The sequence below is a fragment of the Puntigrus tetrazona genome, chromosome 3, assembly GCF_018831695.1.
Source record: "Puntigrus tetrazona isolate hp1 chromosome 3, ASM1883169v1, whole genome shotgun sequence".
Lineage (NCBI taxonomy): Eukaryota > Metazoa > Chordata > Actinopteri > Cypriniformes > Cyprinidae > Puntigrus > Puntigrus tetrazona.
In genome coordinates, this window is record NC_056701.1 from 13,384,256 (window position 1) to 13,398,684 (window position 14,429).

General features: G+C 38.5%; 2 protein-coding genes across 3 annotated transcripts; both read left to right on the plus strand.

Moving 5' to 3' along the window:
- Nucleotides 1-2,172: 2,172 nt before the first annotated feature.
- Nucleotides 2,173-7,251, plus strand: dlx4a (distal-less homeobox 4a). Its single transcript, XM_043230480.1, has 3 exons — nt 2,173-2,659; nt 3,668-3,861; nt 6,708-7,251. The coding sequence occupies exons 1-3, from the start codon at nt 2,356-2,358 to the stop codon at nt 6,954-6,956; spliced, it is 747 nt and encodes a 248-aa protein (XP_043086415.1). The 5' UTR covers nt 2,173-2,355; the 3' UTR covers nt 6,957-7,251.
- A 466-nt stretch (nt 7,252-7,717) lies between these two features.
- Nucleotides 7,718-10,708, plus strand: dusp3b (dual specificity phosphatase 3b). 2 transcript variants are annotated; one of them, XM_043235109.1, is made up of 3 exons: nt 7,718-8,102; nt 8,416-8,660; nt 9,931-10,708. In XM_043235109.1, the coding sequence occupies exons 1-3, from the start codon at nt 7,981-7,983 to the stop codon at nt 10,143-10,145; spliced, it is 582 nt and encodes a 193-aa protein (XP_043091044.1). In that variant the 5' UTR covers nt 7,718-7,980; the 3' UTR covers nt 10,146-10,708. The 2 variants fall into 2 exon arrangements, with proteins under 2 accessions (XP_043091044.1, XP_043091045.1); XM_043235110.1 differs by having other exon boundaries at nt 8,416-8,639.
- Nucleotides 10,709-14,429: the final 3,721 nt, after the last annotated feature.

Here is a 14,429-nt window from a genome sequence, read left to right on the forward strand (position 1 = left end):
AAAAAATCTCCTTAACTGCTTTTGAATTGATCGCAGGCCTTCTGATGGGCCGACTTCCTCATCCACCGGAGCTAACCCACATCAGGAGAGCATTAGTCAGCTTTAGTCAGTGAAACACGTGCCATAGCATTATCACCTGCCCTCAAATCATAGGTGACATAAACACACCTACACAATACACAGTATCCGTGGCAACAGAGTGCAGAAATATACATGCATACACACCAGAAGAGAGAGACACACACACAGTGACGACGCCAGCTAGTCTGGCCTAAGACGAGAAGTATTGTTATTAACCTCTTTTCCCCCAGTGTGAATGAAAACCAAAGTGAGGGTATATCCTTGTGTTATGACTTCAGGGGCCCTCTTTGTTCTTCTCTATAATGTACGCGTAATTACAGAGCGAGATGGAGTACGCTTTCTTTCTCTGCCCTCTCTCATGCTATCCCCCCTCTTGCTCGCTTATGGACTTATCACTCTTATCCCTGTCAAACTTTCTCCGCTCTTTGTTCTCGCACTCTCCTCCTCTGCCTTTCCGTGTCACATTTGCTAGCTTAGTCAATCACAGAGGATTACAGGCCTATACCTTTTAGCTCAAATAGGATGCGCCCGAAGATTGCGTCAACACTAAACATTTGTCCGTATGCGTATAAAACAACACAGCCTATAAAACGAGATCGCAAGTTACTCAAGTAACCCAGCTACAGCTCCCTGTAGATGTCCTCGTGCTTTGCCATTAAAGGTCAGGTTTCGGTCTGGACAGGCAGGCTTCGGGAGCGCGCGTCGAGGCTGGGCGTGTCGTGACGGTTGGTTGTACCTGTGCTCGAGGAATGCTGGCGTATGATAAAAGCACCTATAATTCGTGTAATTCTCTCGTCACGTCACTTTGTTGGTTTAATAACACGTGTCCTTCAACCAAAACATGTAACAACCCCTCGCGCATCAATAGCGGGCTCTTTGCGGCGCTCCTCCTCTCGACCGCGGCGAAAATGACTTTTGACGGAAATCAAACAAGGCGGATTAATTAGCCGTGGGATGCTGCAATCGCTTCATCTTGTCTCACTTCGTTATCCAATTATAATTTCACCTGAGAACTGTCGAACGGTTTGCCTAAAATAACTGAATCGGATTTCGAAACTTTCCTGTGGGCCTCTCCTCGAAATATGAACGATAGCCGTTTTAACGGTGCTGCAGATTATTTTACAATCGCGCGGTATTTTGAGCAAAAACATAATTTTACAGTGATTGTAAAGTATTTGTATAAAATCTCGGATAGCCTATATGAAGAGACTAGCTAAATAATTCTCAGAAATCGTGTTGTTGTTTTTAAAATTAATCTCAACCAAATTGCAGTTTGGTTATTTAAATAACTAAAATAAAAACAGCTAACTAACACAATAAAACAATAAAAACATAAAAAAATTTTATTGCAAATAAAACAATAAAAAATGAGTTAATGAGAAATATTTTTGCTGATATAATTGAGCTGTTTTAATACATTTTAATAAGTTCGTTTCTTCCTTTTGTGCAAAACATTTTTTAGGCTAATATTAGCCTATGTTTTATATCGTTTGGTTAAAGTTTATTGCATTATTTTATTACCTTTTACTTATGTTGATAGTGTTTCGTCTTTATGTTAACGTAGGCTATTACGATATAATTTTGGTCACACTTTTTTTATAACGATTTATGTAATCACTCATATTATCGTCCTCAGTGAAAAAGCACTTTATTAACAGCTTGGTAGCCATATTAAAGGCTACTGCTGAATGACACGAAGCAGTGATTCCCTAAATCCCCCCATAATCATTTGAAACATTTATACAAGTCAACCACAGTTGTCACTCATCAATTCAGGTGGGAACGTTTATACACTGCCGACTAATTAATTTTATTCGTCAACCTTTATGAACCTTATCGTTTAGATCTTTAAAGTGTTTGAGAGGTTTCCCGAAAGCCCTGTTTTTATTTATTGCTATTAATGGTATTAACGCAACGAATCAAATGCTTGTTTTTTAAATCGTGTCGATACATCAAAAGCTGAAAACTTGTTCCGCTGTGGTTATCGTACTCGTGACGTCACCGCGCCTGAAGAAATGACGGGAGCGGCGCGTGCAGCCAATAAGAGCGCGCGCTCTCCCCGCTGGAATTAACTCCGGTCTGTGACGAGACTTCAGAGATGAACCCCACAGACCTCGTACACAGCCGAAAACGAAAGCAAACACACGAGCGTCGCGTTTTCACGGACATGGATCTTTCTATTGGACCTCTTTGAGCGATGGAAATCACATGACTCTCCTAAATAGATGCTGCTTTTTTTATGGTGCATCGGTCTAATGGACATAACTCTAAAAAATGACTATGACTTCACTGTCTGAAAGTTTGGTGGCTTCAGACCCCTCAAAATCGGCTTTTCTGGAGTTCAGTCACGGTTACCAGTCTCACCAGCAACATTCGCCCGGTGTGTCTCACGCGCACTATCCGGTGCACGGTTTGCATCAAGGCGCTCATTCGCAGTACGATGCGGCCTTCTCCCCGGGCGCAGCTTCGTACGGCCGTCCGCTCGCTTACCACTACCCCACAGCCCATCACCACCCTGGAGCTTACCTGCCCTATCAACACAACAACGCAGTCGGTCACTCGAGAGCGGAGGATGCAGGTAAAGTGCGCTTTCCTTCCCCTACAGATTAAACGCGTATTACCGAATTCCGTGACGCGCAGATTTGGCTAAGAAAATTATAATTATACGGGCCGCAGCATTCCTGATCGTTTTCAGCAGACAGAAATGCAGAATATGGCTTTGACGCGCACGATTATTGCTCCTGAAATTTGTTTGGACGCAATTCTAAATAATTACGTGCCAGAACTTCCACCGTGAAAAGTTTTTGCAAAGTTTAACATCTTCACAATTTTTTAAAACGGACAGAGCGCATTCAGATCCTGGATGAAGAGAAAGCTCATTTAGAGCTCAGTATAAAATATAAATCGTTCATCTTTAAATCACTTTGTCAAATGTAAATGTAGGTCACTCTATGGACTTAACGAATATTTTAAGATCGAGTTTTAGTTTTACTCAACTTTAAATTGACACTTTGCATATTTTTTTTCCGAGTACCACATTAACTTTACTGGCATCGCAATATAAATTTATAGGAAATATGAATTAATAACCCAATAGCTACTGTAATTACTCCAATTAACAAACTGTCGGACCCACACACACGGATCTGTCTTTGAAACCTCTCTTTAGATCACAAGATCGAAAAAGAGAAAAGAAATAATTACCACCCTGTTTTAGTCGTCATATGAAAAACTTTTAATAATTAAGTATTTTGCATATTTTTTAAATAAACCGAAATGCGACTATAAATGTTATTTCTAATTATCCATATTTAGAAACGCATGAACTGCCTTTCAGATATTTTAAATAGTAAAAACGCCAGTTTTAAACCCAATATTTTTTTTCTTGCAGAACGTCCTATTTCTGTATTTAGTTCGCTTCATTTAACATTTATTATAAAAAAAAAAAAAATAATATATATATATATATATATATATATATATATATATATATATATATATATATATATATATATATATATATTGTTTTGATAGGCTAATTGTTGTTGTTATTTCTCAAGCGCGATGTTTAATCTTCTTCCTCAAGATTCCGAGAAGCAAAGCTCCATTGAAAGCGGAGAGATACGGCTGAACGGGAAGGGGAAGAAGATCCGCAAACCCCGCACGATCTACTCGAGCCTGCAGCTGCAGGCGCTCAACCAGCGCTTCCAGCAGACCCAGTACCTCGCGCTGCCCGAGCGCGCGGATCTCGCGGCCAAGCTGGGCCTGACACAAACACAGGTACCCAATCAAAGATGGGGGGAAAAAACAAAACTCACGATGTGTGTGTATTTGTGTGTGAGGTCCGCCAGCGAAGTGGTTCGTAAAAAAAAAAAAGAGAAAGAAAGGTCGTCGTTTTTTTCCCTATTGGTATCAACAAGGCTGCGTCTGGTTTCAGAACAGTGTAAACAAACGTGAGGTCTATAACAGGTAAAGGTGTGCAGGCCTAGGTATTAAAGGACTTTGTGGGAGATAGATGAACGTTTAGCGCGTAAAGTGCTGTTCGTCTTTATTGCGTCCTCGCGAATGCAACGTTATATAAAAATTAACTAAAAAGTTCGTGAAATATGAAAAGCGTCGAATGAAGTAGGCTCTGTGGAACAATTAGTCAGGGACAAAGGATAAATAATCCATATGACAAATGAAGTCCTGTTTTGTATTATTATATTGTCTTTTGTAGCGTATTAGTGTTTTTAAATATAGCACTAAAAAACTTCCGATACTTTAACTCCGTTTCTCATATTAATATGTAACGCTGCAAAAGGTTTTCGCGGTAAATTTCGCGATCAAACACGATTCTAACAAATAAATAAAATGCGAGCGCGAGTCTTTCTTCTTCAGTGGCGGGTTCTAATCTGGTTCAGTGTTTAAAAACGAGACGGACAGAAATGTTCCAGAATTGCAGTCAAAAGCAGATAAATCTATGATTGAAGATATAGCGCGGGCATGGCTGCAGTGGTCGGGTTTCTTTAGTTCTCTTCCGTTTCGCGCGAAGGGTTTCTAAAATACTACAATAAAAGTATTACAGTAAAATGGAATGACTATTCTGTTGACTATTCTATATCTGTTGACTACTGTAGGCTAGTCAAAGTGATTTTCTGTATACTTACAGTAGTAACTGGTTGAATTAGTCGGGGCTTTAAAGTCATGTAAGGGGACCCCAACTAACTCAACCTGGTATGACCCATTTTACAGGGTGGTACAGTTCACCTAACTTCACCCTATCAGTAACTGTAATGCAAAATTACAAACCACAAACAATGAAAACTTATGTAACTCAGAAAGCAATTTAGTCGATCATAAATGGCCATTTTTCCAAATGACATTTACTTTATATGGTTTTGCATTAAAAACATATATATATATATATATATATATATATATATATATATATATATATATATATATATATATATATATATATATATGTGTGTGTGTGTGTGTGTGTGTGTCTGGGAGTGCAGCAAATGCAAAGATATAAATGATTACATTTTTAAAAGGAAGCAAAGGGTGAAAGTGAAACTAAAGGCAATATTTATGGTCTGAAAATAATTTATTTTTAAACCCATGAGGACCTTCATTCACGCCACTTGCTCTTGCTAACAGTATTATTTTTGCCTAGCACATATGAAACCTCCAAATACATTTTTCATTGATCAGTGTTACTGTTTCCTCTTGAGGACGTTTAAAGGTAATTATCAATTCAGCAGGTCAAATATTCAGCAGAACTGACACACATATCAAAAGGCATGCGTGTGATAGTGTGTGGCCAGTTTGCAGAGCCAAATATTCCCTATTAGCTATTGAGCTTCTGTCATTGCTGCAATCAAAAAAAGTGCTGAATGCTGCCTCTGGCACTTGTTCTTGCTTTTTGCCCAGGCGGCTCATTTCATCTATTTTTTGATGCAGACACAATTTTAGTGATAAAAATCAAAGCATCACCACATAACAGAAGTGTTCTGAATACGGCAAGATGAACATCACATTAAAAAAAAAAAACCTAAACGTTAAAGCCTAAATTAGAATAATTATTCTGGGTGTCAAAGAAAACGGTAAGGGTAATTGGACTTTTATTCATCTTAAAAGTGTCTTGGAAAACATCACTTTAATTATAGATGATTTTACAGCTCTGTGGGTGTCACTTTGATTGTAAATTCACAATTAGTATGAATTTTCCACGTCGGTCACACAATTAAGAAATTAAAAACACCATAAGTATAATATCACGGCTTGTTTATATCATGTGTTCCCTAAAAATAAGGCATGCGCAAGTTTGTGCAAGGGAGAGTTCTGGGTAAATATTTGGACCGATTAAGTAACAGCAATAACGTTTGGAGTTTTGTTTCATCCAAAAAACTGTCAAGCTTTTCCCCTTCTCACTCGCAGCCAGCTCAAGCTGGTGTTGGTAGAAGCCAAAAAAAAAAAAAAAAAAAAAAAAAACAACAACTCATGCTGACTCAAAGCGGGCAGAAAATCTTTTGATGTTGAAAAGGTCTATACGGGTAAAAAAGACAAGAAAAAAACAAGACAAGACTTCCCTGCTCTGGTTGATACTGTAGCATTATTATTATTTTTTTAACTGAACAAATTCAACAAATAGTGAACAGATATACTTTATAAAATTGATATGAATTTAACATGAAAACGTGGGGGGGTTGCAGTACTTTATACAGTGCTTTATGTACTTTTATAAATAAATTACTTAATAATTTTACACTGAAAAAGTATTTTTGTGATGCATTAGATTTGACTATTTTATTTAAATTGTTACTGTATATTAAAGGTAATTTTTTTGTGATCAGAGTGTTTTGATTGCATTATATATTGTTCATAACAATGGCTGATTTTCTTGATAACTTGATACAGTATCATCATGGGGTCTTCTGTTCTGACATTTTAACAGTTGAAATATACAGTGAGTGTCCGAAACGTCACAAAAAATGCTTACGCTGCAGCATTTATTTTGATAATTTCATCCAGTCTTGCTCGACTTATGTGTAATAAATAATAAAAATAAAGTTCATACTTGTAAACAAATGAAAAACGCGTTGTAATAACAAACGCTAATCCCAATGCAAATGTTGCAGGTAAAGATATGGTTCCAGAACAAACGTTCCAAGTACAAAAAGATCATGAAGCACGGCTCGAGTGGAGCAGAAGGAGAACACCTTCAAGCAGCTGCCGCAACACCGTGCTCACCAGGAATGCCACCCCTGTGGGACGTTTCCATGTCAAGCAAAGGTGCCCCCATCCACTCTGGAGGATATATGAACTCTTTTGGACACTGGTATCCTGGTCATCATCAAGACCCAATGGCCAGAACTCAGATGATGTGACGGGATGTTTAGGACAGCCTAGTGTATCTGCATACCCTCTACTGATTCAACCGATTCGCTCTGTTTCAGATCACGTCAGCCTTTTTAGCTCTGTTTACTCAAAGCCAAACTTTCTTCAAGTTCCCTTCCAGTATTTTCTTCACGAAGATTTACAATGCTGACATTTTTGCTTGCAGGTTTTTTTTTTTTTTTTTTTGTGGTGGATTCTTTTCAAAGACTGAAAAAGCAACCTAACCTAAATGTGGATTTTGTAAACTCTTGTAAATTTGAATAAAATGCCATTGTCTGACTGCCATGTACGTCTATCCTATATTTGAAATCCTGCAGCCCTCAGTCGTTCGTCTTGAACCATTTATCAGTCCATTGCATATTTTTTCCTCCTTCGTTATTTCCCGTCTTGCTTTGGTTTCCAAACTTCTGAGTTTGACCCTTTTATTAAAATAATGCGCACAATATTTAATTCTCGTGAATTTCAGATTCATTTTTAAGAACTATATTTAGGACAATTGTAATGTCCCTCCCGTGTACCACTGAACAACTATTAGGTGCAATAAAAATCAGAAAGAAACACAAAACAAATAAAAGTTAAAGTTGAATACACAATAATTATTAAGCAATTAACGGAATGTTTTTAAAATTGTTAGACAATGTATAGCGTGTCATGACGCCAAATGAATTTCACCCAAAGTCTAAAAATATCTTTTCCAAAGCTAAGATATATTTCAGTTGATGTTAAGTATGTAACTGTCTGATGCCACCTAGTGGTTTGAAGCACACAAAGACGGTACGGGCTGCAGTTAACTCTCTAGGCCTAACTAACTAAAACAGCTCACAGATGAATGCGAACCGCTCTAGAATTATTTAAGTTGAACACTGACCAGTGGACTAAAATCGCTGGACCATTATTCGGTACTCTAAAAGAGGACTCGATGAAGATGGAACCGGATTATTGAAAATCCCATCAGAACCGAGGCCCGGGGGAAAGGTATTTTCTACTTGAAAGGCAATTTATCTTGAACCGAACATGACAGACTATGAAGTGTCTGTTCAGCAGCTCAACGATCTGTTGACAGATGAAAACGGTGACTTCTGTATGCCCTCCAAACATTTTAATGAAGTCTGCTCTGGGATACTCCTAGGAAATGAGTAAGTCCTCACATAGCCTCCAGAAATGTAGTGGGTGGATCATTTTCTTTTTTCATACCCTTAATTATAAGTATTATAGCAGCAGCGCTCAGCAAACATTTACGTTTTGCAATCGTGCTTTTAGCCTCTTATCTGATGAGTTGAGATTCAAAACAAGTTCACGTCTCCCGTTGCAAATTCTCAAGGGCAGGCCTTTAAATAAACGTGGCCTGTTTTCCGTGCGTGAAGGACGCCCTCTTATGCTCGATGCTTTCACACACTGACTGTGCGAGTGAAAAAGACCAGTCGAATTGACGCAGCTGTTATGTTACAGGTCTGTAGCTACAAATGTAACGCGTTTGCATCAGCTGGGAGTGACACACGTCCTCAACGCTGCAGAAGGCCGGTCGGACATGCATGTGAACACGGACGCGGAGTACTATGCAGACACAGGGATCATCTATCACGGGATACCAGCCTTTGACACCGACCACTTTGACCTCAGTGTATATTTTGAAGAAGCTTCCAATTTCATTGAAAGAGCTTTGGCTATGCAAGGTCTGAAGGGCCTTCTTAAAAATAAGTATTTTAAATCAATCAATCTCGTTTTCCCATTCCTAGGTATCCCTTTAACAGAGGTGCAATCGCATTCTGTTAAAGGGATAATTCACCCAAAAATATAAATTCTTAATTTTCTCAGCCCATGTATTATGCCTGCTTCACATTATTTCTTCTGCAGAATTAGATATATATATATATATATATATATATATATATATATATATATATATATATATGTATATATATAAATAAAAGTCAACTCACTTTGAGTTTTTGCTTAAAACAATAATTTTATTTCAAACAGAACACAAGATTATTTTGCTTTTATATGCAATAGTTTGGCTAAAAATAAATAATTTTTGAAGTGCAGTAGAAATAAAGTCATACAGGTTTGGAATGACATGAGGCTCAGCAAATTATGACAGAATTTTTTGACAGTATCCTCTATATTCTTAACGTTTCAGTGACCCAATAATGCTTCATCAGCAACCACTCACAATATAAGCGACAAAATAATCTACAAAAATAAGCAACATAACGCTAGCAAGAGTGCATAAGAGCAATAGCACGACGAATACGAAGTTATTAAGCAACTTACATTTTAGATGCAGTAGCTATTGTGTGTTTTCATCTGCCAGAGGAAGCCGCATTTCAAAGCCACACGCAGGTGTTTAGCCTACTTCTTGAATGAATCAGTGTTTTTCGACGAATAGGCCTGTTTGCCAAAGTGAATTATTTACTCGTTCAGAAGAGTTTCTTGTTCTAATGAAGCAACGTTTTTAAATAACTGTACCTCGCTAATGAAGAAACACCTTGCCACCTACTGGGGTAATATATAACCTGCAGAAGAGATTTAGATAATAAATCCCCACGGATAATACGCAGCAGGACAGTGGGAACTGCGCGAAAGAACAAGGCCCACTTATAGGCCCGATTCAACATTATACTACAACATTCCGTTCGACTCAATGTTTTACCTCAAAACTTATTTCCGTTTAGTTTTTCCAACACACTGCAAAATTCGTACGGTTTTCGTAGGCTCTGTCTGAGGGTTACGTTTCTAAAAAATAATAATAAAAAATTCGTACCTTTTCCACGACCACTGTCGAGTGCCCTGAAACCATGCCAGAATTTTAATGGAAGCCGTGAACCCGGTTTGTAATGTTAAGTAATGGTATTTTTAGTGGAAACCAGCAGTATTTCTCTGATGGTTTCTACTGTGTCTTTCATCGGAAATCTTAAGTTAAATATGTTGCGTTCACAGTCGCTGTGTCGTGTTTTTGTGCAGGCAGGGTGTATGTACACTGTCAGAAAGGCTACAGTCGTTCTGCTGCGCTGGTCGTCGCACACCTGATGCTTCAGCACGAGATGGACGTACGAGCCGCTGTGGCCACAGTGAGAGAGAAACGGGAGATCGGGCCCAACGACGGATTCCTGCGCCAGCTCTGCTGTCTGAACGACAGGCTGGCAACCGAAGGAAGGCTGTGTGTTCATCAGACCTAAATATATATGCATTTTAAGCGTTTTTATTATCTAAATGTTAGCGTTTCTCTTTAGTATCTTCTGCCCTCTAGCGGTATTGATAAACGTAGTTTATCCAGCACAAAGTGTCAAAGGAAAAGTTCACCCCAAAATTATTTACTAACCCACATATGTATACTTGTCTTTTTTTATGTTGAACTTAAAAAGAAGATATTTTGACTGCGGAAGTCAATCATTGATTCGACCATTTGTTTGATTGCCAGCATTCTTCAAAATATCTTTTATTGTGTTCAGCATCAGAAAGAAGCTCATTCAAGGTTGGCACGGGGCGAGTAAATGAGGACAATATAAAAAATTTTATGCGTACTATTTCTTTAAAACCATATGCCCTTCTCTAGCTCTCTATATACACATAAGCATAGCTGCTCGGACACATAGGCTATAAATTCCTGGTATTTTTTGCTATAAAGTCTTTTACCCTTTTTGTGTAGCCAGTGATAATTACAGCTTTCTCCCAAATAATCAAACACAAGACGTCTTCACAACAGACAACAATCATTTATTAAACATCTTTAAAGTGAAAAGTAGCACACATACCTGAGTTACTTTTAAACCCCTCCCACACACTCTGCTTTCGGTATTGAACACACATATATTCTGATTGTATAGCTGCAAATAGGATCGTTTTTATTAATCATGTTCCTGCATGTGAAAATATGATCTTAATTAATTGTTAGTTACTACATGCAAATATAATTGCTCAAAGCAAATGCAAATATGAATATATATATATATATATATATATATATATATATATATATATATATATATATATATATATATATATATATATATATATCAGGCCAAAGTCCAATGATGGTCAGCGGTTTGAGTATCAGTTAAAATTGTAGAATCTTTTTTCTTTAAATAAAGTTGAAATATAAAATGGGAACAAAAAAAACCGTCTGCACTGCACCCACTGAAAAGAGGCATTGTAGGGAAAAACCTCACAGGCCTTTCACATCCATTACGCTTTGGGACAGTTTGGTAGAAGGATAATGTACAATACTATAAAGGATGATTTAACAGCAATTCTGCATCACTGGACTAGACGGTGTATCACCGACCCATATTAAAGGAGAGGGCACCTTAACAACGTCCCATATAAGCATAGTGCTCGAAATCAAGTAAAAGCACATAGATATTTTCATTTACGAGCGAGAAAAAGACACAGACAAACATTTGTGCAAGCATCATTGTCTTTGTCATTACACAGAGCTACTTGTGATAGAGAGAATGCAGATAAAATCATTTTTAAAGAAGAAAAATAGAGCTATATATCACTTATCAAACATAAAAATACGGTCTATTGCAGGAGTGCAGAACTCAGTTTCTGGAAGTCCACGGCCCTGCAGAGTTAAGCTTCAACCCCGACTGAAGTCAAGTCAAGTCCTTCAGTTGGAAACTACATTGTATGTGTGTCGGGGCAAGGTTTGGAACTAAACTGAGTTCTGTAGCCCTGGTCTATTGCACTGAATGGGTTTACAAAACAATAGCCAGTCAGGTGCCTGCGGTGAGGATGAGGATGGTTTCTTAAAGTAAGTGCGCTGTTGTGTGTTAGACCCTGTTGAATACTTTAGACTGAGGTACCGGCGACGATGGATTACCTCTCAAAGAAACACAGATCTGACGCAGACGTGTCTCTTTCTGACCGGAAAAGAATCTTGGCGTCTTGTTTCCAAACCGTCAGACCTACGACTACATTCATTCCAGCCTGATCACATTATGGCAGCCTAAGATACAGGAGGAGTGAAAACGGCCGCGTTCGACACAAAACGTGACATTAGTGAGTCTATATCTTACATCGTTCACATGTGAGGTATACGAAGGTTTGAAATAACAGAAGTGCTTGTCATCAAAACAATACAAGAGAATCTTGATATGGGAGACAGACAGAGTTAGTACCAGCGAAGCGCGTCAAACCAACTAAACGCACGAGAAGCACGGTGGCTGTCCACACTGAGCACTTACACACCCACAGTACACTTCAGAGTCAAAAACACGTACAACAAAGCACAGTGTCTGAAATGAACTTTCTTTGATTGCAGTCACAATCTGCTCGGTTAAAATTCACGGCCTGCAGGTGTGTTACGTCCACTCAGCATAAAATTCAGCAAGTGTTCTGACTAAAGAATGAATGCTTTGTCTTTTTTTTTTTTACATTCCTCATCAGAAGCTGGACAGGGTATTTATTTATCTAAAGGAATGACAGGTCTTCTTTTCACACTTGAACTACTGGACCTCAAATATTGCAGACCGTGGACATGTAGTTGACGTGAGGTGTATTCATGCGTGTACATTTTCCAGAGGGTTGTTGAGAAGACTATGGCTTTCTTAAGATCTATTAAAGGAGTCATATCACACATTTTTATTATTACTGCTGTTTAAAAGTGGTCCACTTGTAATTTGTTGCCCTGAAAATAGTCAAAATGTAGTTTTTAATAACCCTATTTTTATATCTGCTTTTTAAATTTTCAAGTCAGAAAATTTAATTATTTCTCTTCTGTAAACTGTTCCATTCATCTCTGAAATGCGCACTGAAACCTTAAAAATTTTATCTTAAAGGAATATTTCACCCAAAAATCATGGGATCGTACAATTAATTTAAAGGATATTATCCTGGCAGTATTTTCCCCTTTCCAATCGGGGAAGTTCGTATTTGAAAAACAATATCCTAAAATAAAATATAAAGCGCTTGTGTCTCTATTGAAGGTTTGATTTAAACTGCTTGATTGATATAGATCGCTGTCAGGGTGTCTCTGTACTTTTTGATGTGTCAAAGCTTCAACTAAGTAGACTTAGGAGAAAATATATCAAAAGACAGTCTCATGGATTTGGCACAACATGAGAATGAGTTAATGGTTACAGAGCTGTCATTTTTGGGTGAAGGATTCCTTCAACACAGAAGGATCTGCAGAGCTGCAAGTGCTACACACAGCCAGAAAATACACAACGTTTGGTGTAATATCCAACATTTTACTCTAAACATTAGTCCTTCTGGTGTTTTACCAATAGAATAAGCATTGTGAGTGGACACCCAGTAGGACTTTGCGAATATGTGAATGTTGGTGGTCATGTTCAGATAAAGACATTTATGCAGCAAACGCCGTCTAAATTTGGACAAGGGAAAGCAGTTCTGAAAATTACAGTCTGATTTCATAGTACAATGAACTTTTATTTTAAAATATCATGATATGACCCCTTTAAGAGTCAAAGTCTCAGTCAACATAGTCAAGATCTGGCTAGGCATAGAAGACTGAATTCTGCTCTAACGAAAGTGCTGTAAACCAGGTTTGGACGTCCAGCAAAACAAATGGCTTCCTGATTCCCCCGTTTTCGAGAACAGGGTCTGTGGGAGCTGGCTCTTGCTGGTGCAGTAGATTGTGACTGTGGGCAGTGCATGTCTGCAGTGCTGGTGGGTTAGATCGAGCCTGAGTCAGGTGCATGGCCTCATGGGAGCTCCGTGCCTGAGTTTAGCTAGTCACAGTGAGTTTGTCCTTTCTGCCCTTTTGTTCCTCTGTGTCACTTTAAACTTCATGGAGCCATACTGACACGGTATCAGTCGAAAAGGACAATGAAACCCTGCTATGCGTCTGAACCAGAAAAATGAAGCTGGTTAAACTACTTTGGGGGGGTCTGGCTGTGTCCTTTGCTGGGGAAGAGTTCTTGTGTGAGATGTACAGGCGCACACGAACAGGTCAGGACGGAACTGGGCTGACAAAAAAAAAAAAAAAAAAAACGAGGAGCCATCTTCCTGTGCTGCTTCTCTGGTGCTTGCTTAAAAGCAAAATAATCTGGTAAGCGATCGGTTAGCTCTGTCACAGCACAGTGAAAATCGTTCAGTCCAGCACATTCTTACGGTCCTCAGATACAGGGAACAAGACTGACACTTGGTCCCACATCACAAGGGAAAGCATTATACACACACACACACACACAAGTGAGGTTGCCGTCGCACGTATGTGACTTTTTAGTGTAAATGTGTGCATGTTTATGTACAGGTTTTAACAGGAATATATATGCATGAGCCGGCGAGTGGAAAAAAAAGTGCTGCACAGATGAGGGGTGAGGTAGAGTCTGTTTGAAGACATGGAGAGGTAAGTGACACTCATTTCATTTCCTCTTGTGGAGATCGCAAGTACTCTACTTTCAAAATCAGCCAAAATGTAGGGTACAATAGGGCTAAAATCCTTTCTATTTTTCCTTTCCTTGTGCATACAATAAATAGCCACAAGCAAAATTACA

What these genes read in the sequence shown, in the direction of transcription:
- dlx4a (XM_043230480.1), top strand. Translation starts at nt 2,356, where the DNA reads ATGACTATGACTTCACTGTCTGAAAGTTTGGTGGCTTCAGACCCCTCA. An exon ending in CTCGAGAGCGGAGGATGCAG is followed by an intron (nt 2,660 to 3,667) that starts GTAAAGTGCGCT and finishes TTCTTCCTCAAG; the next exon opens with ATTCCGAGAAGCAAAGCTCC. An exon ending in TGGGCCTGACACAAACACAG is followed by an intron (nt 3,862 to 6,707) that starts GTACCCAATCAA and finishes CAAATGTTGCAG; the next exon opens with GTAAAGATATGGTTCCAGAA.
- dusp3b (XM_043235109.1), top strand. Translation starts at nt 7,981, where the DNA reads ATGACAGACTATGAAGTGTCTGTTCAGCAGCTCAACGATCTGTTGACA. An exon ending in GGGATACTCCTAGGAAATGA is followed by an intron (nt 8,103 to 8,415) that starts GTAAGTCCTCAC and finishes GTTATGTTACAG; the next exon opens with GTCTGTAGCTACAAATGTAA. An exon ending in TCTGAAGGGCCTTCTTAAAA is followed by an intron (nt 8,661 to 9,930) that starts ATAAGTATTTTA and finishes GTTTTTGTGCAG; the next exon opens with GCAGGGTGTATGTACACTGT.